General features: G+C 40.3%; 1 protein-coding gene across 2 annotated transcripts in view; it reads left to right on the top strand.

Moving 5' to 3' along the window:
* Positions 1-26820, top strand: part of LOC117873463 (ethanolaminephosphotransferase 1-like) — an 82903-nt gene that overhangs the window by 27230 nt on the left and 28853 nt on the right. Inside the window, exons 3-7 of one of the 2 annotated variants that reach the window (XM_034762889.1) lie at positions 2282-2390; positions 3951-4025; positions 10133-10401; positions 10988-11125; positions 25607-25715. In XM_034762889.1, the coding sequence (XP_034618780.1) occupies positions 2282-2390; positions 3951-4025; positions 10133-10401; positions 10988-11125; positions 25607-25715 (700 nt within the window). The remainder of the gene's footprint in view (positions 1-2281; positions 2391-3950; positions 4026-10132; positions 10402-10987; positions 11126-25606; positions 25716-26820) is intronic. The other variant, XM_034762888.1, reaches the window with a different exon arrangement.

Genomic DNA, 26820 nt, shown 5'->3' with positions numbered 1-26820 from the left:
CCTCCACCGGAATAAAAAAAATCATAGAATTATTTCTATTGTTCTCAGCTTTTGTAAAAGTTTCTTTTTAAAATCATACACCTTGGGCCATGTTTTAGATGAGAACATCTCTTGAATGCTAGACTGACCACTGTTAACTCCTGTAGAGGACGTGGGAATGCACAGCCAAAATGGGGGATCCAGTATGTAGTAGAAATTTCAGTAGAGTCCATTAGGATTGTTTGACTGGTTTCTGGTTGTTTCTACAGGAGCCAAGCCACAGAACCAGTAGACCTATAGACATTTTGCTCTGTTCCAAAACTTAGTTGGCCAACTAGGACAAGTGAGAACCAAATGAATATTTTAAGTACTGAATATTCTGAGTACTGAGAATAGGTTTGACTGCAGCTCCTCTCACTCAGCCCTACAAAATTTTACTCACTTGCTCACAAAGGGAGTAATTATTTTTTTCTAACAGCAAGTAAAATTGTATCTTAATGGTAAGGGTAAGTGAATAGATATTATCCTTAGCTGGTAAATTTTGCAAACCACCTTTATTTATTCAGATTATTTATTTTTGTGTTTTGTATCCATAGTAAATACAAGAACTGGGCTAGAAGCAATAATCTAGCAAATAATACTGAACCTACATCTCACAGTATGACATTTGACTTTGATGTGACCAGAAAGGTACATCACAGTAGAGAGATGAGAGAGAGTTTTAGGAATGTTATTAGAAATTAAACAAATTGCTTGAAATTTGTTTATTAAACACTGGGTAATAAAAACATGCCTTTGGAGGACTGAGATATCTCTTTCCTTTTGGTTCAGCTATCCTATACAATTTGCCATACTTATATACATTCATATACACAAGATATGAATAAATTCTGTATTTTTTGAATCCATGAAGCCAAAGAAACCCCACTGCACTATATTTCCTCTCTTCCTTGTGCCCTAGAGCAGTTAAGAAAAAAAGTCTTGCAGAGCCAGTCAAGTAAAGAACAAAGTGTGATGGTCTATAAAAAATGTATGAATATGGATGCGTAGGAATTAGGTCTAGCTTTTCATGTGCCAGTTTAACCCTATTTATGGCGCATGTATCTGTGTATTCCAGAACAGAAAGGAAAGCATCCACTTGTCAGCTCACCCTGCATTTATGCACACACTTTTACTGCATTATGAGAGACATGAGGAGAATCCAGCACTGAAGGAGAGATAGCTATAGAGCAAGGCAGACACATTCAGATCCCAAGAAGAGAAAGAAAACTACCTTATTGTAGCTGGTTTACGCGTTTATCTGAATATTAGCAGAGCAGCCAAGATATCCATGTAGGTAGGAGATTCATCTGGGAGTTCTGAGCATAACTAGCTGGTGAGTGCATATTTCTTAGGTACGGTATCATGTCTGATAGTATCACTGTATGTTACTTTCATTTATTACACATTTTTTGGATGTCATAAACATTCTTGGTTAGACATCTGTTCACTTTCCACTGATATCATGAAAAAACAGAAAGTGGAGGAAAACTGGCTTTATGCCATGATTTTACAATGTGCTAGGAGCATTTCTGTTATGCATGCGTCCATTGTAGACCCTTCCCATAATGAGACAGCATATGAAGAGGAGCCAAACTACAGCATATGTATGCAAGCCATCTTTATACCTTGAGGGAGGACTATGTGCAGAACATTTATATCCCAGGGGAGCAGAAAGATCTTTTTGCTTCAGGGAGTTCATTTTATAAGGGGTACCCCCCCTATAAAGTCATACTGTTTTGTGGGTGTGTCACATCTGAAAGTGTTTATTTATAGAAAAAAAGGGGTTGCAGAATTTCTGCCTGTAGAATTACTTATTACAGTATGGGAGTGGAGTCCTTTGTTACAGTGTTGCCTGGATGCTGAGTTACCACACTGTGGTACCTGCAGTCTTCTTGCTTTTCTAGTGTCTAAAAGCATGAGAAACTTTCAATGTAGTACTTGGGAGAACAAGGACCATAATTAAATATGTATATGCATGAAATAGAACATTTCTAAACTACATTATTTATTAAAAATGTCACTAAAAGATTTAGGCAAAAAAGACAATATTTAAGAAGAAAATTTCTTGCATATTTTCCAGAACTTTTTAATTTAAAAAATTGAGGAATCTTTAAAATTGTGAAATATTTGCTGATTTTGCACTTATAGAAACCCTTGATTTATTAACACATACTTCTCTTTATTACAAATGTTGTGACGTGTTCTGTTAAAATATGGCTTCTTAACATCAATGTGATTTTTCTTTTAAATATTTTTACAGATAGTGCCTCTGTGGATTGCTCCTAACTTGTTAACCTTCTCTGGATTTCTGATGATTTTAATTAATTATTTTCTGTTATCTTTTTATGACTGGGACTACACTGCATCAGGTAATTATCCATTTGGTTTTTAGAACTGTAGAGCTACTCAAACCACATTCCTGCAAGATACCTGCCTGCCTCCTCCCACACAAAGCCATATTGATTTCAGTGGGGCTCCATGCGGATGCAGTGGGGCCTGCCTGCCCACATCTCATTGCAGGATCAGGACTGTGAATTGCAAAGACTCACAGAAGGTCATTTAGCTGAAATTTTACACTATGGGTTTGATCCTGTACCCATTAAAGTCAAAACTCCCATTGAATTCAGTGGTGCAGGATCAGGCACTATCACAGGATTCTAATGCCATAGTCGTTCATAAATAAGATAATAAAAAAGAAAAACCCATGCCTTCCATAGAGTTTTTTCATTTACCTCAGAGACCATAATATCTAAGATCTGTGTCCAGACCAGTATTCATTTCCCTTCTTTTCTGATATCAAAATAAGTGAGTTTCACCTCCAAATTCAAGTCTTTTTCAGGCCAAATACAAAACTACAGAAACGGATTCAAAACACCTGCTCTCCCCTGACAAATTTAGATCTACATTTTCTCAGGCTCCAAATCCAAACGTATCTGTATAATGGACTGAATTACTAATACCACTCACTCCGATTTCAAGGATGACGTCAACAATCACAATTTGTACTAATGGATTTTTGCCTGGGTTTGTAGACCAATTTGGGAAGAACAACATTTACCACACTGACCACAGAGCCATTTGCCTGGGTTGTGTTAAATGAGCTGCACATTATTTCTGTACCTGGTGCTGTGCTTCCTGCTGCACCAGCCAGACTGTAAGAAAACTGAAAAGGTTTGTATATATGAACATTTATTATTGGGATACCCTCACCGGGTTATGTCTAATTTAGATTGCATGCTCTTTTGGGCAGGGACCTAATGCTCTAAATAAACAAGGATTAAAAAAAATAGCAGTTTTGTAGCCATCTTGTAGTTCTATACAATTCACATTTGTCCCCGGTTTAAATGCAAGAATATCAAGAATCACTGTATCAAGCATCTTTCCAAAAATCAAGAGAAACTATGTCTACTATATTCCCTCTAGCCTATGGGCAAAGTTTTCCTCTCTGATCTGTACAGTAAAACTGCACAAAGATCTCATTTATGTTACTAAGAACAATATGTTACTAAGAACTTAAAAATGACACAGTGCATTGCACAAATATTAACTAATTAGTTGATGAGTGGTCTGCACAGAACCTGAATGAAGATTTTTGCCCTATTTTCATTACTTTCATACAATGTTGTAATCACTTCAGCTGCAATAATCTATTGTATATTTTTTCCCTTTTACAATATGAACGTACTTGTAAATACCCTGGGCCTCCATTATCCCACTAAATTCAGTGAAGTGTAATTAATATAGATTGCTGATGGTGCACATTGCTTCCAGTTCACAAAAATATCTTGTTTTAATTCTTTTTCACATAATGGTGATATGCACATACACATATATACATCTGCTATTGCACACAAGACTTTTAGGTGGATTTCATTAGTTATAACCACTGTTATTCCTTCCCACCCCTCCACTCACCCCATATCTTGCAGGTGCCAGTCCTGGAATTGTTCCAACATGGGTATGGCTGTTTGGTGCTTGTACTACCTTTTGTGCTTATGCTTTAGGTAAAGTATGAAAAGAGGATTTGCATAACTCATATCTACATATTGTTTTGTCCAGTATATTGTAATTAAAACACTAAAAGGTTGTGAATAAATTACTGGCCTATTCCCAAAGTACTGAAATACACCTCTACCCCGATATAACGCTGTCCTTGGGAGCCAAAAAATCTTACCGCGTTATGGGTGAAACCGCGTTATATCGAACTTGTTTTGATCCGCCAGAGTGTGCAGCCCTGCCCCTCTCCCCCCCCCACTCCCTGGAGCACTGCTTTTCTGCGTTATATCCAAATTCGTATTATATTGGGTCACGTTATATCGGGGTAGAGGTATATAGGTATTTGATAATGTGCTGAAAATGTTTAACACCCGTAGGATGTATTTTTAAACCAACATTCTGAAACTTTCCATATTGATAAACTGCAGGCTTGATAACTAGCTCATCTCCCTTACAAATGCAAGCACAATTTTTTTGCAGCATGACAACACCAAAACATATTCTTGGGAAAGTACTGACATTGCTGTCGGTGATACTGGCTACAGTCCTCGGCTTTCATAAAAAAATAATTTCATTGTTACCTTTGGGAGTATTATTTTAGTGGGGCAAAATGTTTCAGAATGGGATAGCTTTGTCTTAAACATTTGCCCTTTCTTAAGAATGATTCATAGATTCCAAGGCCAGAAGGGATCATTGTGATCATCTAGTCTGACCTTCTGTATAACACACACCGTAAAACTTCCCCAAAATAATTCCTAGAGCAGATCTGTTAGAAAAACATGCAGCCTTGATTTTAAAATTGCCAGGTATGGAGAATCCACCATGTCCCTTGATAAGTGGTTTCAGTGATTAATTACTCTCACTGTTAAAAATGTATGCCTTATTTCCAGTCTGAATTTGTCTAGGCTCAAGTTCCAGCCATTGGATTGTGTTATACCTCTCTCTGCTACATTGAAGAGACCATCATTAAATATTTGTTCCACACGTAAGTACTTACAGACTGGAGTCAAGTCACCCCTTGATCATCTCTTTATTAAACTAAATAGATTGAGCTGTTTAAGCCTGTCATTATACGGCATTTTTTCTAATGCTATTCATTCTTGAGGCTCTTCTCTGAACCCTCTCCAATTTATCAGCATTCTTCTTGAATTGTAGACACCAGAACAGGACACAGTATTCCAGCAGCAGTCACACCAGTGCCAAACAGAGGTAAAAGATCCTCTCTATTCCTGCTCAAGATTCCTCTGTATATGTATTCAAGGATTGCATTAGCCCATTTGGCTGCAGTATTGCTTTGGAAGCTTATGTTCAGCTGATTATTCACCACAGCCCCCAAATCCTTTTCAGAGTCACTGCTTCCCAGGACAGAGTCCCCCATCCTGTAAATATGGTCTATGTTCTTTGTTTCTAGCTGTGTACACTTACATTTAGCCATATTAAAACGTATATTGTTTCCTTTTACCAAGTGATCCAAATTGCTCTGAATCAGTGACCTGTCCTCTTCATTATTTACCACCCCACCCCCCAATTTGTATGTCATTTGCAAGCCTAATCAGTGATGATTTTTTGTTTTTTTCCAGGTCATTAATATATTATGTAGCATAGGGCCAAGAACTGATCTCTGTGGGACACCACTAGAAACATACCTGTTCAATGATGATCCCTCATTTACAAGTATATTTTGAGTCCTATCAGTTAGTCAGCTTTTAATTCATTTAATGTGTACCATGTTAATTTTATATTATTCTAAGTTTTTAATCAAAATGTTATGAGGTACCAAATCAAATGCCTTACAGAAGTATATTACATCAACATTATTACTTTTGTCAACCAAATTTGCAATTTCATCAAAAAAGATATCCAGTTAGTTTGGCAGAATCTCTTTTCCATAAACCCATGTTTTTTGGCATTAATTATATTACCCTCTTTTAGTTCTTTATTAATTGAGTCCTGTATCAGATGCTCTGTTATCTTGGCCAGGATTGATGTCAGACTGACAGGCCTATAATTACCCTGGATATCCCATTTATCCTTTTTAAATATTGACACAACATTAACTTGTGTCCAGTCTTCTGGAATTTTTCCAGTTTTCCAAGACTTCTTGAAGAACATTAATGGTCCATGAGTTCCTCAGCCAACTCTTTTAAAATTCTTGGATGCAAGTTTTCCAGATCTGCTGATTTTAAAAAATGTCTATCTTTAATAGTTGCTGTTTTACATCCTCCTGAGATACAAGTGGAATGGAAAGAGTGTGGTCATAGGATATGATTATGTCATCTGTTTTTTCCCAAATACAGAAAAGAAATATTTATTGAACACTTCTGCCTTTTCTGGATTATTATTTATAATTATGCCATTTTCATCTAGTAATGCACTAATACCATTGTTGAGATTATTTTTGTTCCTAGTATCTTTAAAAATCTCCTTCTTATTGTCCTTAGCTCTGCTGGCAATAAATTTCTCCTTGTGCCATTTTGCTTCCCTTGTCAATTTTCTACAATTCCTAGCTTCTGATTTATATTCATTATTATTAACTTCCTTTCTTCCATTTGTTATATATATAAAAATAAACTCACAATTTCCAATCATCATTCACATTTTTCTGATTAAATTCTTCTTCCCAGTTGATTTGGCTCATAACTGTTTTCAGCTTTGTGAAAGTGTGTATCTCTCTTGTTTGGACTTTTTTCTGTTTGCACATTATAAATATTATCAAATCATGATAATACCTAAATTACAATTAATTTTTAGTTCTGTGATCAGTTCCCTGTTATCTGTCAAGCCAAGATCTAATATAGAATCTCTCCGTGTTGGACGCAACACTTTTTGATTAGGAAATTGTCATCTATAATATTTGGAAATTCCAAGGATCTTTTAGTTCTGGGAGCATGATACCTCCAATATAGGTCACTCAAAATGACGTCCCTTATGATCACACAGTTTTTTTTCCTACACATCATAAATAGGTGTGTAAGGAGGTGATCGTTCTGTTCCCTGTGTCATTTTGTGGTCTGCAGAAGACACATACTAATACTGCATCTTATGCTTTATCTGTTAGGACATTGATCCTTAAGCATTCAAGATCATTTTCTTCTGAGGTATCAATGAATTGGAAACAGGTAATGCCATTTTTGACAGAGTGCTATCCCTCCTCCCCTTTTGTCATCTCAGTCCTTCCTAAATAGGTTATAACCATTGATTTTAATATTCCAGTAGTGTGAATCACCCCCACCAGATTTCTGTAATAGCAACTACATCAAATTTATGAGCAATTCCAATTCCTCTTGTTTGTTATTCTGGCTTTTAGCATTGGTATCTAGGCAATTAAAGAATTTCTTCTCTTCATGTCCTTGGCTTCCTTGATTAATTTTGTTCGCAACATTTCAATTTTGCACAGAGTGTTCATATCTACCCTATTTTTATCTTACACTGTTATTATTAGTTTAACGCCCTCCTGACTACTCTAGACAGGCTTTCCTCGAGAAGATTGACCATGAACATCAGACAGTCCTGTCCGCATGCATACTAGTGATGGTTCTTATGGAAATCTTTGGTGCTTAACCACTGACTCTATAAGAAGCTCCCAGGCACTCACAACTACAGAAACTAGGGGAAATAAAAGACACAGAGCAGTTTTGTCTATGCTGCAACTCCCTTGATCCTCCAGTATCTGTCCAGAAAGACAATATGACCATTATAGGTCTGGTCTGAGGTGCATTTAATGATTCAGTTTAATCTAGGATTTCCCTTTTTGCTGCCTTTTCTGCTCATGCAGGGCTGGCGCTTCCACTAGGCGACCCTAGGCGGTCGCCTAGGGCAGCAGGATGTCGGGGGCGGCATTTCGCTGCCCTCTGCGGAATTTCGGCAGCGAGGGGCTTCTTCTGCTCCGAGTCGTTGGTGGAAATTCAGCAGCGGGCCCTTCACTCGCTCTGGAACCCGCTGCCGAAGTGCCCCGAAGACCCGGAGTGGAAGGATCCCCACCACCAAGAACGCAGCTTCAGAGGAGGAGCTGCCGCCGATTACTGTGGAGGAGCGCTGCCGCCTAGGGCGGCAAAAACCCTGGCGCTGCTCCTGTGCTCATGGCAACATTCTAACCATGTTCTGACCTTTCAGTTTCATATTAATGTTTTACACCAGATTAGATTTGTGTATGTCTCTGTGTATGCCTCAGTATTTCTACTCTATTGCTGAAATTTGTGCTAAGATTATATACTGACCAGGATTTCTGTAGCTCTATAGCACAATACATGATTGGCATGATCATTTCTGGAAGTTGATGATCAGGTAGCTTTGGCTAATAATCCTGACCAATCATCATCACTGCTAGAAGTGTTTTATTTCATAACGATCATTCTTTGCACAGCCTTAATGATTTAATGAAATGATCATCTGAGTATGTCACCAAATCATTTCCCTGCCATTACAGGGACCTCAGGCACTGATGCATCCTACGTGTGCCTGTGACACATGATAGTTGGGTCTTTTCAGGGCTATAATACTTTGGTCTAATTCTGGTTGTTGGGCTCAATTCAGGGGTAATTGATGTGGGGTTTAGTGGCCTGTGATATATGGATGGGCAGACTGGATTATCTGGTGGTCCCTTCCGGCCTTAAATGCTATGACTTTGTAATATACAGCTGGGAGGTGTCATCCACCAACATGAGACAAAAAAGCAGGTCACTTAGGCCTGGTCATTTGGCTTCAAGACATTTAAGATCTCATGAGGTTATTTGAGGGAAACAGTCTCTCTCCTGTGTCCTGATCCAAGTTCTCCCTTGAATAACACCACAAATGAACTGAAAATGTCTATAGATATGAACATAAGATACTGGTATGTATAAATCAGCAACTAGACTTGACAATATATGATCAAGAGAAACATTATTTATTCTTTTTATAGGATGCTACTAGGATTCAGCCAGCAAATAGCCATCCGAATCCTCGCAAGTGATAAGTAAATAAATAACCCATCCCGCCCCTTCATCCCAAATATTTTCATGAGTATTTAACTCTAACTCAGAGACTTTAACACACACAAAAAAATCTTTCCCCCAGAATTAAAGAAAGTAATAAACGGATTAGTCTATCTGCACATTAGAATAATCAGGTTAGATTTGTAAAATTGTGTAGATCGGGGTGGGCAAATTACAGCCCGTGGGGTGGATCTGACCCGTCAGGGCTTTGCATCTGGCCCACGGGATTGGCACCCCCATGGCGCCGCAGGGTTAAGACAGGCTCCCTGCCTGCCCAGGCCCCGTGCCACTCCCAGAAGCAGCTAGCACCACATCCCTGTGGGCCCTGGGGAAGGGAGGGCAGAGGGCTCCATGTGCTGCCCTCGCCTGCGGGCACCGCCCCCCTCAGCTCCCATTGGCTGGGAATGGGAAAACGCGGCCAGTGGGAGCTTTGGGGGAGGTACCCACAGGCGAGGGCAGCACGCAGAGCTCTCTGCCCCTTCTCCCCCAGGGGTTGCAGGGACATGGGCTGGCCACTTCCAGGAGTGGTGCGGGACCAGAGTAGTCAGGGAGCCTGCCTTAGCCCCGCTGCACGCTGCTGCCACTCTGGAGCTGCTCAAGGTAAGTGGCTCCAGGCTGGAGCCCATCCCCCAAACTCCTCCTGCACCCCACACCCCAACCCTCTGCCTTGAGCCCCCTGCCACACCCCGCACCTCTTCTGCACCCCAACCCCCTGCCCCAGCCCTACATTCAGGGTCCTGCATGCAATTTCCCCACCCAGATGTGGCTTTCGGGCCAGAAAGTTTGCCTACCCTGGTGTAGAACATAATTATTTAGGGTTATTTATTCCCCTCTGTTAGGAATGTTTTCCTGCAGGACTTGGGTCTATAGTGCTTTGACGGAATATCAGGGAGGCCATTGGGAGACAGGGTAATGAATGCAAGTGTCTATTGGCAAAGCTTGTGAGGAAGAAGAATTGTAACAGAAAAATATTTAGATGAGGGCAGAAGTCAATGCTATATGGGCAGGACTAAAGTTTTGATGGAGCAGAACTCCATTTGTTCTTGGTCTATGAGTACATTTCCCCCATGTTATTACATACAGTAGTATGAAATCTATCTAACAAAATTATATTTCTTTTGTTTTTGCTCCCCCACTTCTAGACTCTATAGATGGGAAGCATGCTCGAAGGACTCAGTCCAGTAGCCCTTTGGGGGAGTTATTTGACCATGGGCTAGATAGCTGGGCTACCTCCATCTTCATCCTCTCTTATTTTTCTATCTGCTCACGTGATAATGGAAAGACTGGGACTTCTGTACACACAATGTATATATCTTTAAGCATTGTCTTGCTTAACTTTATGTTTTCACATTGGGAAAAATATAACACAGGAGTTCTCTTTCTTCCTTGGGGATATGATCTAAGCCAAGTGGTAAGTATCTATGATTCTTGTTTTTAAAACTATGTTACTGTTAAGTATTAAAGGAAAGAGAAAAATATTGCTCAGGGCAAATGAACTTGGCCAAGAAATTGAATAAGAAATACCATAATCCTAGAAGTATTGCAGAAATATTTGTGCATTTGAAGGGAAAGGACATGCTGAAACAAATCATCAATGTTATAGTTTCATTACCTTATCAGAAAAATATGCCTGCAGCAAGTATAAAAATCAGATGACATAAATGAGAATGTAATTTAGCTAGATTTGATTTGTGACATTTAGATAACAGTAGTTTTAGTGAAACTGTAAGCATAGCAGTTACTTCATCAGAAGACTCTGGTGCACTGTATGAATTAGTACATATGGCATTTATTAAAATGCCATAATCATTGCTCTGAGCCCCCAGTGCCCTCACTTCCACTGCTCCGTCAAACCTTACATAAAATGCAGGGATATAAATGACACTATTTGCACAATGATCATATGGTGTTCCCAAGTGATTTTACCCATGCAAAAGTTCAATGTCAAGTACCTTTACTTAGAATTCATCCTCCTGAATTTATTTTCTCAATCTCAGTTATCTTCTTCTGGTGGCTTACTAACCAGACTCCAGGGGGAGCTCTTTCAGAAACCAGATCCTAGGCAGGATCTTGATGACCAGTTGTACTGCCGTCATACTTTCGGACTTCCCATAAAGGTTCATTCTGCATGGCAGGTACAGCTGGGTGAAGACAATCAATTTTTAAAGCTCAAATTATTAATATGAATATTCACAGAAAGCTGTTCATCATTGATCCAGTGTTGAAAATTCAGAGAGATGTCCTCTATTCATAAAGCTCTATTAGGGAGGAAAACACAGGACTGGGAACCAGCTGCTCTGGATGGTACATCTGGCTGTGGCACCAACTTCCTATGTGACCTTGGGGAAAACACCGCTCTATGCCTAAGTTTCCTCATCTGTAAAATAAAGATGATGAAACTTCCTTATCTCATAGTTGTGCTGTGAGGCTTAATTCAATGGTGCTTGTGAAGAGCTTTGATGAACTCAGGTGGAAGGCGTTAACAAAATGCAGACTACTCTTACTTCCATTTTCCATCGACTTATTCCACAAGCCACTGTATTTGTTTTTATACCTCGTTTCTAGTAACATCCGTAATGACCCACTCACAATCAGAGTGATAAGCAAATAAACTTAAATATCTATTAATTACATGAAGAGGTGGAGAGGGTATTAAGGCAAGGGCTATATATATATAGGGCCCAGATCCACAAAGGTACTTAGGCATTCTGACACTGAGTGTCATGGCACCTAACTTTTGAGCATCTAGAAAAATCACAGGAACAAAATTGTGATCCACAAAACCTAGGCATCTAGACAATGAATGGGGGGAAGAGAGGCACATTACAGTATGATCCACAAAGCCAGCACACTGGGGGGGAGGGGGAGGGAGCAAGAGCTGTCTAAGCTAGTCAATAGGAAATGTTGACAAGAAAGGTGTGTGGTAAGCCCTGCCCTTCTTATGGAGATAGGCACCTAAGGCTGGGCTGCAGGAAGGCACCTGTCTTTGCATGCAAGTCACGAACTAGGGGGGATAGATGTTCGGCTGCCTAAATTGTGTGCAGGGCCTGAAACAAAAGAGAAGAGGACCTCCCTTATAACCTTTAGCCTAGTGGGCAGGGTACTCTCCCATTTGAACAGGGATCAGCCACCTCTCAGGTGAGTGCCTTAACCACTAGGCTATAGAATCATTCCAGCTCTGTCACTAGCCCAATTAATATTTACTTATTCAATTAAAGGAGAACAACTTCAATAGGAGAGACTGATGGAGCCTCACATCAGACTACTCCGTAGCCCAATGTTTAGGACACGCCCCTGAGAGAGGGCTAATTCCTATTCAACTCCCTTCTCTCCCTCAGGAGGAAGAGGGACTTGACCCAGGGGTCTCCCACATTCTGGGTGAGTACCCTATCCCCTCCCAACACAGCTGTTTTGTGTGAACTCTCCTGAGGGTCGCTATCCCGTAGGCTGTCTCTCAGCACATTCAGATGCAAAAACACAGGCAACGAGTGAGTTTAGGTGCCTACAGGGTTAGGCAGCAGCTGAGCAGAGTTTCATGGATCGTAGTTATGTCTAAGAGCAGGACCCAAGTATCTTTGTGGCTCACACCCTAGGTGTCCTTACTTCAGCAACTAGTGCTTGGCATTGAAGTAATGCTCATTATGCACTGATTGAAACTTGGGAAGGGGGAGTCTGATCCAGTTCCTGTATTGGCTCTGCCACTAATTCACTGGGTTAAATTTAGTGAAGTTACTTAAGGCCCAATTCTACCACCAATACTCAGTACAGTACTTTAGTAGTACCTTATGGTACTAAAACCCCGTTGTAGCAAAAGGCATTTCTCACAGGTTAAGGTGCTACACAAGGCAAATAAAGGTAGTAGAACCAGGCTTTTCATCTCTTTATGCTTCTGTTTTCCCATGTGTAAAATGGAGGCAATACTTATCGATGTTTGTAAATCACTTTGGAACCTTAGATGAAAGGTTCTGTTTAAAGCAAGCACGTCATTATTACCTCCAGCAGCACAGAAGAAGACTCCTCTAACTTCATTCGATGGCAGAGTTACACTATTACACCACTACTTCAAGCACAGAGATGATCCAGTCCCCCTTACAAATGTGCCTCCTTTTTAAATAGGTTGCCAAACCTCCAGAATTGTCCTGGAATCTCCAGGGATTAAAGATTAATCTTTAATTAAAGTTTATGTCATGTGATGAAACCTCCAGGAATACATCCAACCAAAATTGGTGACCCTATTTTTAAATTGATGGTAGCCAATCACTCAGGGCCACATTTTCAGCATAGTGTGCTGCATATATTAACTAGAATTGTATGAGAGCAGCAGTTGTGTAAGCTCAATGACAACTTAACCCTCATTGTGCAGTTTACAAGATGATGATGATGATGACTCAGCTTCATTCTATGCAGTGACAGACTATCCTCTGTAATTGCCTCTATCTTAATTAGAAAATAAAATAGCTGTGGTTCATCATGAAAAAGTCATGAGACAGAGAAATTCTTGTAATTTATTCAGATCACTTATTTGCCACTGCATAACTCATCAGAATTAGTAATGTAATTACAGTGTTTTGGTTGTAATTGGTGTTCCAATTAGCTTTGTTAGAGCTAGCCATTCATAGGAGGCCATGATACGTAAACTTGAAAATTAGGTGTAAAGTTTCTGAAGGATAGGTGATCAAAGACATCTACATTTATAGAGTCATAGAAATGTAGGGCTGGAAGGGACCTTGAGAGGTCATTAAGTCCAGCCCCCTACTCTGAGGCATAATCAAGTAAATGTAGACCATTCCTGACAGCTGTTTCCAACCTGTTCATAAAAACCTCCAACGATGGGGATTTCACAGCCTCCCTTGGATGCCTATTACAGACATTAACTGCCCTTATAGTATTTCCTAATATCTAACCCTAAATCTCCCTTGTTATAGTTTAAGTCCATTAGTTCTTGTGCTACCTTCAGTAGACATGGAGAACAACTGATCAATCCTTAATATTTTTGTTAATTAAAACCATCCAGTATCAAGAAGGATGCTGCCTTAATGATGTTTGTTTCTCCAATAAACACAAGCTCTTAGTCCTATGCATAGTCAAAAAGGCGGACAGAGGAGGAGCCTCTTTACATTACACTGGTGCAAGACACAATTTTGGTCCCAGTGGACAAGGATTCACATAAACAGTATTAGAAACCCCATCAGGAGGGAGGTGAAGGAATGGCCATCGTTAGAGCTGGTTTAAAAATGCCGGTTACTTTTCACAGGAAATTTCTATAGATTTAAACATTTCCATTTATTTGTAATTTCATGTGGAAAAAACACTGGAGATGTTTGATTAAAAGAAAAAAACGTTTTTAAAAAATATTTTAAAAAAATATTGAAAAATGTTACTGAAAAGTTAACTTTTTAAAAGAAACTGCCCCATTAATTTATACTGAAAAACTTGTTGGTTTCTGGTTTTTGGGTGACAAAATGGGAAATTTTGATCAAAATAAGTTTCATTCTGGTCAAAAAATTATAATTGAAAAAGAGATTATGAAAAAATTTGGACTAGCTCTAACCATGACCCTGCTGTGGCTCTAAGCCAGCTCCAACAGCTAGTGTGAAGTGGTAGCAAAGAATTTATTGCTTCTTATTGCTACTGTGTGCAGTCCCAGAAACTTTATGCTTATCAGAAGCACTATGGGAAATTTTTCTTTAATAAAGTGGTAGGTTAAATCCTACCAGATAAATTACAAATGTTGGTAATAACTGGAGTGATTTAGGTGTATAGGCTGTGTCCCTACTTCTCATTCACAATTGCCGGTTCAAAAGAGGAAACAAGCTAAAAATAAAAGGAAAAAATAAACAGCAGTTGTGAGAAGGAGCCTCTCAGTCTGAGCAGTGAACCACCAGAAAAGCCCAGATAGTGTGTATTCACTGAAAAGATGGTAGTGGCATTACTATTTCAATGTTAAGAGTTGAACTCAGATAGCGATTTCAGATAAAAAGAAAATTACACTTCTAACCCAAATAGTTATACCAGTTAAAAACCAAAAACAAACAAACCTCCTGTTTGTGGACCAGGCCCTACTGAACCAGTGTGTGACCAATCACAGTCAACTAACATCACTTGAAATTAATTTAAGTGAATATCGCATGTTCAAATTCACATGAACATCAAGAATATTTTTATGTGCAATTGCATCGAAAACTTTGAAATTTTGTAGAATGGCTTCAAAAGAAAACCTGTAAACAGTCACATTTTGTTGGAAAGTCATTTTCTCCAAATATTTTTCTCGCCTCTACTAAGTATTAAAATAGAATTAATGTTAAGGGTTGATTTACTACATTGAGAGGCACATCCCAGTAGGGTTCTGTACAGCCTCTATTCTGCAAATGGGTTTGTCTAGATGGAGAGCTCATGCACGGCAAGCTGGGGTGTACATTTACAGTGCCCCAGGCTGGTGCACACTGACTGACTGTGGACTCCATGACTGTGCACTAACAGTTCCCAAGTGCGATTCATAGAATCATAGGGTTTGAAGGGACCACAGGCATCATCTAGTAGTCTAACCCTCTGCCAGATGCAGGATTTGTTATCTAAGCCATCCAAGACAGATGGCTGTCCAGCCTCTTTTTGAAAACTTCTAGTGAAGGAGCTTCCACAACCTCCCTAGGCAGTCTGTTCTACTGTTCTTACAATTAGGAAGTTTTTCCTGAGATTTAATCTAAATCTGCTATGCTACAGTTTGAACCCATTGCCTCTTGTCCTGCCCTCTATCACAAGAGAGAACAACTTTTCTCCATCTTTTTTATGGCACCCTTTCAAGTATTTGAAAACCTCTATCATGTCCCCCCTTAATCTCCTCTTTTCCAAACTAAACATACCCAGTTCCTTCAGCCTTTGCCTGTATAGCTTGCATTCCATCCCTTTGATCATCTTTGTTGCTCACCTCTGGATCCTTTCCAGTTTCTTCACATCCTTTCTATACATTGGTGACCAAAATTAGACACAGTACTCCAGCTGAGGCCTAACCAGTGCTGAATAGAGCGGTACTATCACCTCCCATGATTTGCATGCCGAGCCTCTGTTAAGGCAACCTAAAATCGCATTTGCTTTTTTTGCAATAGCATCCCATTGCTTACTCATGTTGAGGTTGTGATTCACCACAACTCCCAGATCCTTTTCAGCAGTGCTGCTGCCAAGTCAGTTATCGCCCATTCTGTATTTGCACATTTCGTTTTTCTTCCCTAAGTATAACACCTTCTATTTGTCTTTGTTGAATTTCATTTTCTTGTCTATAGCCTAGTTCTCCTATTTATCAAGATCCCTCTGAATTTTAGCTCTATCCTCCAAAGTGTTGACAACCCCACCTAGCTTTGTATCATCTGCAAATTTGATCAGTATGCTCTTTATTCCTACATTCAAGCCATTAATAAAGATGTTAAAAAACACTGAACCCATAACAGATCTCTGTGGAACCCCACTTGAGAGTTCCCACCAATCTGACATAATTCCATTAATGGTCACTCTTTGTTTGTGGTTGTTTAACCAATTATGTATCCACTTAATGGTAGTTCCACAAAGCCCACATTTCTCCAGCTTAGTTATCAGAATGCATGTGGGACTGTGTCAAAAGTCTTGCTGAAGTCCAGGTATATTATGTCCACCACATTCCCCCTATCCATCAAAGAAGGAAATCAAGCTGGTTTGGCATGATTTGTTCTTAGTAAATCCATGCTGTCTGCTGGTGATTTACCCCCATCATCCTCCAAGTATTCACAAACTGAATGTTTTACATATTGCTCTAGTTAGTAGCTTCCCAGGCATCAAAGTCAGGCTGATAGGTCTATAGTTCCCCAGCTACTCCTTTCCCCCCTTTTAAAAGATGTTAGCCCTTCTCCAGTCTTCTAGGACCTTTCCTGTCATCCATGAGTTTGCAAATATTATGCCAGTGGCTCCGAGAGTTCTTCAGCTAATTCTTTCTGCACCCTGGGTGAATCTCATCAGGCCCTGCGGACTTGAATTCATTCAGATTAATCAGAAGATTGCTGATGTGTTCTTTACTTATCCTGATCTGCATCCCTTCCTCTTTATTGTCTATGGTAACTTTGCTAGTCATCTGGTCATGTTATTTTTTGTGTGAAGACTGATGCAAAGTAGGCATTATGCAGCTCTGCCTTCCTATCATCTTTGGTTACCGGCTCACCTTCTCCATTGAGCAGTGGACCCACATTATCCTTGATCTTTCTATTTGGTCTGACATCTTTGAAGAACCCCTTCTTGTTATCTTTAACATTTCTTGCCAGCTGTAACTCATTCTTTGCGTTGGCTTTCCTGAGTTTGTCCCTATATGCTCACGCTATTCCCATGTATACTTCCTTGGTGATGTGCCCCTCCTTTCATTTCCTGTATGTATCCCTTTTGGTTTTTAGGTAGCTCTTCTGATCTTCCCTCTGCATCAGAGTAGCTTAATATTGATCCTCTAGTATTATATCTTTTAGGAACTGCCAACCCCTCTCGACTCCTTTTCTTCCTAATTGGCTTTTCCATGGGACTTTGCCCATTGTTGTTTGGTTGAATCCGCCTTTCTGAAGTCTAGGATCCTTGTTTTGCTGTTCTCATGTCCTCCTTTCCATAGAATCAGATCATGATCACTTCCCTCCCAAGTTCCCAACCACCTTCACATTCTCAGTTAATTTATCCCTGTTGTGTTACCCGCACACTCTAGGGCACACACCTTTACCCAGTTCGTAGGGGTCAAGGCATAACCCAGTTAATTTAGGGACCTTCCACCTTTTCCCAGATTCTAGGGCTCTGGGCAAAAGGCACACACCCTTACCCCATTTGTAGGCCTCAAGGCCACCCAGACCCAATTCTGAGGGCTCAGGGAGTAATCTGATTCATTTAAGTACGCCCCTTACCCAGTTCCTAGGGCTCAGGGCATACTCTTCTGCGGGTCTGCAGGGCCTTTTATCAGTGAAAGAGCCTTACACAGTAATGTCCTTAACTTCTATTTATTAACAGTTACCAAAACAGAATGCACACACTAAGCATACAATGCTCACCACTCCCAATAAAGCAGATTAACTTTTCCTGATGGCCAGTCAAGATCAGATCATCCAGTGACTCCAGCTTCTGCATGATATAGTTGGCAGGGTGTTGAGGTCTGGCAGCTCTGATCTTGGGCTGTGTCCTGGAGTTGGGTTCCAAAGAACTTCTTTTTGGACTGAAGTTTATATAGTGAAACTTGAGTCCTGCTTAGCTGTACCTTAACCAATCATTTTACTAAAGTACTATAAAATAATTCTTTGACCAATCCTAACGTATTGCAAGACAATTCTTTACCCAATCATACCCCACCACCTTAGTTGATTTAAATCTTGCAAAATTAGTTATGCAACAGACAGTAATAATCAAAGAACCAAACAGAAACCCTACAGATAAAACATAAGGAAGTAGGGACCATAAAGGCAAAACAATAAAGAAGTAGAGATTTCACAACCACAACTGTTGATAAGTGATTCCTTGCCAGACAGAATGCTACCAAAGAAAGATCTTAAGATGTTTAAAGAAAACTGTTTCTTTATCTGGTGGTGGGTGGGTACTATTAGTACAGGAGCGCCTTCTTAACAGCCTGATATTTAATTTTTTAATGTAATTTAGATGGAATGTGAGGATGTGACTTTCTGCTTCTTGGCTCATGGCTGCTGGTGTCCTAATGTGACTGCAGAAAAAGGCCTCAGACCTTACAGTTGGTCAAGATCAGAATGGAGCCCATGAATCAGAAAGTTGTCCCCTACACATGCTAAGAATTTGCAGGACATATTATGTTTTGCTGTAATAGTCTTCCAACAGATATCAGAGAAGTTAAAATCCCCCATTAATATTAGTTCATGTGTGTTAGCCAATCTTGTGATCTGCTTGTAGAATGACTCATCCACTTTCTGTTCCTGATTTGGTGGTCTATAATAGACTCCCACGATAACATCACTACTGTTCTTTCCCCTTTTTATCCTCATCTAGAGACTCTCAGTAGATCTATCACACACTTCCTCTTGGGCCTTGGACCAAGTATATACATTCTTGACATACAGCGCAACACCTCCTCCTTTTTTCCCATACCTATCCTTTTGTAACAGTCTGTACCGCTCAATGCTGGTACTCCAATCATGGGAGTTGTCCCATCAAGACTCTGTAATGCCAATTAAGTCATTTTCTTTGTATACCATTACTTCCAGTTCATCCTGCTTGTTCCCAATACTCATTATGTTTGTATATAGGCATCGAAGATATTTTGCAGCCTGCCCTGTTGCTTTTCTTCTTGCCTTTTTAATGTAGTTGTGTTTTCTAGTCCCTTCTCCAGAAATTAACCTCTTCCCCTTGTCTTCATTATTTGAGCCTAGATGTGCATTGGCCGGATTTTTGTCACCATCCCTCATAGGACCTAGTTTAAACTCTCCTTATCAGGTTAGCCAGACCATGTCCAAAGATGCTCTTCCCAGTATTTGATAGATGGAGCCCATGCCAGCACAGTAATCCCCTTTCCTGGAACATGAACTCCTTGTTTAAGCAGCCAAGCTCTCTCGCCAATACCACCTGCGTAGCCACACCTTTACTTCCATGATTTAACAGTCCTTGCCCAGATCTTCTCCTTCAACAAGGAGGATGGATGAGACACCACTTGCACCCCAAACTCTTTTATCTTTCTTCCCAGAACCATGTAGTCTGCAGTGATCTGCTCAAGGTCATTCTTGGCAGTATCATTGGTGTCCAGATGGATAAGTAGGAAGGGGTAGTGGTCCGAGGAATTGATGAGTCTCAGTCACATCCTGAATTCTAGCTCCAGGCAAGCAGCACACTTCTCAGAATTCCCAGTCTGGACAGCAGATGGATAACTCTCCCCCTTAGGAGGGAGTTCCGACCACCACTATCCTTCTCCTCCTCTTGGAAGTGGGGGTCGTGGAACCCCCATCTCTAGGACAATACATTCCATGCCTTCTGGTTGACACGGTCTCCTGATCCCTTCCCTCAGATGACACTTCCAAGGCATTCTCAGCAGTAGTACCGGTGCAGAGAGCCTGAAAGCAGTTGCTTACTTCTATCTGTGTTGGGGGTATATTGGTTCTCCTCCTCTTGGAAGTGGGGGTCGTCTGCTCAAATCTAAATGCATAGCAAGCTTCTTTGAGACTTAATTTTTTTTACATATTACTTAACTGCCTGTCACCAATTCTCTACCTGTTTCTATATGTAACAATTTATTGCACATAATGTCATCATGTTAAAATTTAAAAAAAAAAAAAAAAAAAAAGTCTGAAAAAATTCACATCAAGCTAAGTTTGGCACCTATTCAAACCAGACCCAGAAGATTGCTCAGCTGTTTACTTTATTTTCTAGGGTGACATTTATGTAATGTTTATTTTGGGAGCAGAAAACTAATCTTCCTTTGTAAATGATTTTTTATTTGTTCATATTCTCTAGAAGTTCATGTATTAAGAGTGAGCATAAAATTAATTGTAATGTTTATAATACAAATTTATTTAATGCTATTCTGTTATCCCAGTGAAACTGAAAGTATAAAACTTTAATTTTGACAACTTTTTGCAATAAAAATGAATGCTGTGATTTTTGGTGCATTGTAGAGACTTTAAAGGAATGGTCAGGAGTTTCACATAACTCTAAATTTAAGCAGAATTAGGGGAAAATTATGAGAAACTTTTTGCCAGTTTTTTGTGGGTATAGCAGACCCAGTCTTACATGTGTGCTTGTATGTGAAATATATACATGGAGAAATGAGGCCAAAACATTGCATATATCAGCATTCAAAAACTTCAGTCACAAAATTCCTTTTTGTGAAGCTTCAGAAATCTGGAAGAGGCAGTGCTTCTCAAAAAAATCACATAGTGATAAATTACAAGCCAGGAGTTTTTATTCCACCTTTGCCACTTACCAGCATTAATAAGAGGTTGTACTTATACAGAATTTTACAAATATTAAGTATCATTACCCCCATTTTATAGCTGGAAAACGGAGATTAAATTACTGTAATTGCCATAACCATGATTATATAGCAAGTCAGTATTTAGACTAGGATTAGACCTGACATGTCCTGACTCCAAGCCTGGTGCCTACTCTACTATACCACAGAGCCCAGAAGCAAATAACTTTTCATATCCTAAGTTTTCAAATCTTCAAAATTGGAATCAATGGTACATACTTGTGGGTATGGACATCTTAAACATGACATATTTTCCGATTTTTGTCTGTATTAGGTATTGTTGTTGTTGTCTTTTACAAATGAAACTCAGAGACTAAATGATTTGATGGTAAGGCACTGGATTCTAGTGGATTAGTGGGAGAAGACCTGGGTTGTATTCGTGGTTCTGACACTGAGTTTCTGTGTGAATTTAGGCATGTCATTTAACATGGCCTTCTCAGTTTCTCCATCTGCATAAAAGGAGATAATACTGTAAAGTACTATATATGTGCAAAGTATTATTAAGGCCAGTCATTGCCAGATGTAGAAGTAGAACTCTTGTCTCTCAGCCCTCTTTTAAATTCAGTTGATAATGTAATGTTTGGGAATATTACCATGCAATTTTTATTTATTTATTTTTACCAAAAGCAACTTTTTAAATGTTCACAAACATTAGGATTGTGCAAAATATTTTGCACAAATTTGTCAAAAAAATCCAATTTTGCAAGAATGTAGTGAACTCAAATCCATATTTTTTTAAAATTTGTTTTACTTTTGCACAGTTCTATTTTCAAGATAAATGGACATGTGTAAGGTTTCTAAGCTCTGCTTTTGATTTAACTTTTCAAATTTTATAATGTGATAGGCTTCTGGAGTGAAATCCTGCCCCACTGAATACAATGGGATTTTTTTGCGATTGATTTAAATGGATCAAGGATCTCACCTATTTTTTTTTCAATATTTAAAAATCTGCCACTCCAGAAGTTTGAAAAACACTCTTTTGTGCATCGTCTACAGCATCTGTAAAATAACAAGCAATGCACTTGATCCTGTGAGTAGAGCTGGTTGGGAATTTTTTAACTAGCCATGTTTTCTGTTGAAAAATGCTGATTTGTCAAAAACAAAAAAATCATTTATGAAATAGATTAGGATTTGATTAATCTCCCAACTTGAAAAAAAATCACCTCATCTGATGTCAGTGTCCCCCCGCCCCCCAAATCTAACTGGCTTCTAACTCCCTCCTCCCATTTCTCACACTGGTTCAGGGTCCCAGCCTCCCCCACCCCAAATCCCAGCCCCAATCTCCTTGTCCTACCTAGTACAGCCTCCCCTACCTCCCAGCTTCCAGTCTCCAGTAACAGTCACTGGTTTCTTCCCCTGCCCCACCCCGCCAGTCTCAGTTTCACCAGACTCCTCGTTCCGGTTTACTTCTTTCCTTCTCCCCTAGTCCGGTTTTTGCCCACTCTGCATTCAGCTCCAACAACTTCCTCCTCCATGCCTGCATGCCAACAGAGGGGTCATTGAGAGCACAGGAGAGACAGGCTTTCAATTCCTGTGCCCGGCCCCATCCTGGTACAGAGCAGCTGAAAGTATCTGTTTCAAGGAAAGTCCAGCTTTGCCCCGTAGTCCTTGCTAGAGCATCCTGGGTTGCTTTCCGTGAATGGTGCATGGGCAATGGAGTTGGTAAGAAATTTTTCTGATGGAACAGTTTTCTGTTGGAAAATGCTGATGCTTCAAAATTGAAACATTCTGGAGGAACGTCTCGATTTCAACAAATTTCTGACAGACGCCTGGCAGGTTTCCAACAGAAACCTTCCTGGTTTCTGGCCTGCCTCCCTCCCTGGCTACTCAATAGCCTTCAATGTGGCAGCCTGCCAAATTTGGGCAGATTTACACCAAAATGGTAAAAGGCACATCCCTGGCACAAATGCCACCTTACTGTAAAAAATTCAAGTCCCTGCTGCAAAGCATGGAGGTGCTAGAGCTTTTTAAAGAAAACATCACCAGAATTTTACATGAGCACATTAACGTATTTTCCCCTAGACTCATTCTTAGACACAACTACATTGTTTTGGTTGAAATTTTCCAGAATAATTCAGCCTGAGGCAGACACCCAGCATGTAAAATTTCAGCCTGAACTGTTAAAGGTTGGCAACTGAGAACAGAGTCTTATAATGGGAAGTATTAGGCAACCTTAATAATAGGTGGCACTACCAGTCCTGCCTACAGTATCCTGACTGGAGGTTCTTTTATTCTTCTACATTAAATACCGTATGTCCACCGTATGCCCTTAAAATGACAGGAAACATTAGTCAAGTTTTGGGCCTTCAAATACTAATAGGCGGTGATGTGAAGATTATTATGATACAATGACTACAAAGTGCAATAAAATAGAGCTAAAACAACAAGAATGTGTGTAAGTGGGGGTGGGAGAGGGAGATTAATTAATTAACTTTAATTAGAATATCCAAATTACACGTACATCACTGTTATAACTAGAGTAACTTAACCCACATAGGGTAAAGTTTTCAGTGCAGTGCCTAATGACTTAAGTGGTTACTCCTTCTATTGTTAATAAAGTTGCCTGCTTGCTTCCTCATCTATCCTATAATTAGGGCCCTGCCAAATTCACAGCCATAAAAAATGCATCATGGACTGTGAAATCTGGTCTCTTCCTGTGAAATCTGGTCTTTTGTGTGCTTTTACCCTAGATTATATAGATTTTACAGGGAAGGCCAGAGTTTCTCAAATAGGGGTCCTGACCCAAAAGTGAATTGCAGGGGGTGGTCGCAAGGTTATTTTAGAGGGGTTGCAGTATTGCCACCCTTACTTCTGCATTGCCATCAGAGCTGGGTGGCTGGAGAATGGGGGCTGGTGGCCGAGAGCTCAGCTCTGAAGGCAGTGCCTCACCAGCAGCAGTGAAGTAAGGGTGGCAATACCATACCATGCCACCCTTACTTTCTGTGTTGCTGCCTTCAGAGTTGGGCAGCCAGAAAGTGGCGGCTGCTGACTGAGGGCCCAGTTCTATAGACAGCATCACAGAAGTAAGGGCAGCAATACCATACCATGCCACCCTTACTTCTGCGCTGCTGCTGGTGGTGGCTCCGCCTCCAGAGCTGGGATCCCAACCAGCAGCGGCTGCTCTCCAGCTGCCCAGTTCTGAAGGCAGAGCCGCCACCAGCAGCAACACAGAGGTCAGGGCAGCAGTACTGCAATCCCCCTACAATAATTTTGCAAACCCCCCACAATTTCTTTTTGGGTCAGGACCCCTACAATTACAGCATCGTGAAACTTCAGTTTTAAATAGCTGAAATCATGAAATTTACTATTTTTTAAATCCTATGACCATGACATTGACTAAAATGGACCGTGAATTTGGTAGTAGAGCCCTCCCTATAATAAATAGTGTTAGCGTCTCTTAGCCAAACTAAGAATATTTACAAAAAAGATGTTCGATTTTTTCATTTTTTTCCATTCTGCTTTAATAAGAAATTAATGTCAACTATTTTTTCCCCTCAAAGTATTTTACTTTATTCTGTTTAGGGGAAAAAATGGGTTGGATTAAACCAGGGGTGGGCAAACTATGGCCCGCGGACTGCATCCAGACCGTCAGACCATTTAATCCGGCCCTCGTGGTTCCGCCGGGGAGCGGAGCTGGGGGCTTGCTCCGCTCTGTGTGGCTCCTGGAAGCAGCAGCATGTCCACCCTCCGGCTCATATGCATAGGGGCAGCCAGGGGGCTCCACATGCTGCCCCCGCCCCAAGCACCGGCTCTGCAGTTCCCATTGGCCGGGAACCGCGGCTGGGAACCGCGGCCAATGGGAGCTACAGGGGTGGCGCTGCGGACGAGGCAGCACATAGAGCCGCCTGGCCGGCGCCATGCCTCCACATAGGCGCCAGAGGGGGGACATGCTGCTGCTTCTGGGAGCTGCTTGAGATAAGTGCTGCCTGGAGTCTGCACCCATGACCTCCTCCCGTGCCTCAACCTCCTGCTCCAGCCCTGATCCCCCTCCCACCCTCCAAACCCCTTAGTCCCAGCTTGGAGCACCCTCCCCCCCCCCCCACCCCCCCCCCGCCCTCACCCGGAGCCCCCTCTCACACCCTGAACTCCTCATTTCTGGTCCCATCCCAGAGCCCGCACCCCCAGCTGGAGCTCTCACCTCCTCCCGCACCGCAACCCCCAATTTCGTGAGCATTCATGGCCCACCATAGAATTTCCATACCCAGCTGTGGTCCGCAGGCCAAAAAGTTTGCCCACCCCTGGATTAAACAGACAGAAAATAATTACATAACCAGATTTTGAAAAATCTGAATCTAGATATAAGCAGGTCCATTGACACCTGTGAGACTTGGCTTTATGAAGAGATTTGGGAGTTGAAGTTTCTGGACTAGTACTATCACACTGAGAAGATTACCAGGATTGCAGCTTGCATCTTGTACAGTTTATTCTTAAAGTCATTTTGTTGGCTGTATTGGAACTTTGCTCCTCTACCTGCAAGTATTGTGTTGGGTTGCAGGATTAGTCCCTATTGTGTAGGGAGGGAAGAGGTGGAAACCAGCATATTTGTACCCTGGAATTTATGCTAGACTAGAGTGAATGAAATTTTATGTATTTAAATTTGCCTTTATAAATGGAAGATTAAAACAGCTTTATCCTTTTTCTATAGACATTAATAGCAATGTATCTGGTGACTGCTGCTGTTGGGGTAGAAGTCTGGCACAAACCTTTCCTATTTGGTTATTACATTACAGATATATTAGTAATCTTGCTGATAGGTAAGTCTCCAGAGCTGTGAAAATCTAAATGGTTTTTCATAGCCTATTTGCTTCTTTTTCTTTATAATTATTTTTTTCTTCCTACAATATTTGTTATCTTCCACTGAAAGAGATGTGTTTACAGAGTGATTTAATAAGGTCAATTATGTAGTGCTTTAGAGAATCTCCCACAGAGAAATGGAAAATATTGGAGAAATGTTTCCTCCTCATGTTCATACTTTCTGATGCTCACTAACTCACAACTGACAAACAGAAGAACCTGAGCTCAATCAGGGGGTCTAATTCTTTTTGCTGCTTGGTTGACAGGTTTCCAAAGATTCAAGTGTAGTTAATGTCACACAAGTAAGATTGCTCTCATTATTCAGATTGTGGGGGAGGAGAGAGACATGGAATTTGTGTGTATGTGTGTTTATTAGTATGAGTTTGATCCTTTTAATCCATAATACAATAGGTTCTTAGGACAAGATCCTCAAAGGTATTTAATCTTCCAACTTCTATCAATTTCAACTGATGTTCAAATCCTAACTAGCTTTGAGAATTTGGGCCTTAGATACTATTGGTACAAAGTGTTGTGGTGGAAAGAATGAAGGCTTTTACTGTATAAATAATGTTAGGAGACAAAACTGTAAACCTGACTAGCAGGCTATTCAGTTTTTAAAGTATTTGTAGAACAGAAATGCTAAAGTGTTGTGTTTCCTCCTACTAACTAATGTTTAGCATTACTTCCTATCTGATGGAATCACTTTTTTTTCTAGATTCTGATATAAGCACTGAAAACTTCCTAAGCCAGGAAACAGACAGCATTATATTGGAAAGAGAACAGGAGTAGTTTTATCTTTTAACAGATTAAAATAATGAGTTTTCAATAACATGAAATCAGGAATGTAACTGAATTAGTTCAGGATTTAGCTGGAATGCTAAGAAATTAACATGCAAATTTTGAATATCCTGATGTATTAGATTTTATTTGTAATGAATTTAATTATGAAGAGAAAAAACAGGAAAAGGAGAAGTTGGTCTAATACATCCAGTATGGAAATAATTCTTAGGAAACATTTGCACTCTTTGAGCCAAATTAAGCTCTTGGGTATGTGTTTTTATCACC

Source organism: Trachemys scripta, chromosome 2 (assembly GCF_013100865.1).
Source record: "Trachemys scripta elegans isolate TJP31775 chromosome 2, CAS_Tse_1.0, whole genome shotgun sequence".
NCBI lineage: Eukaryota > Metazoa > Chordata > Testudines > Emydidae > Trachemys > Trachemys scripta.
Note: the sequence above shows the minus strand (reverse complement) of the source record. Positions and strands in the feature narration are given on the sequence as shown.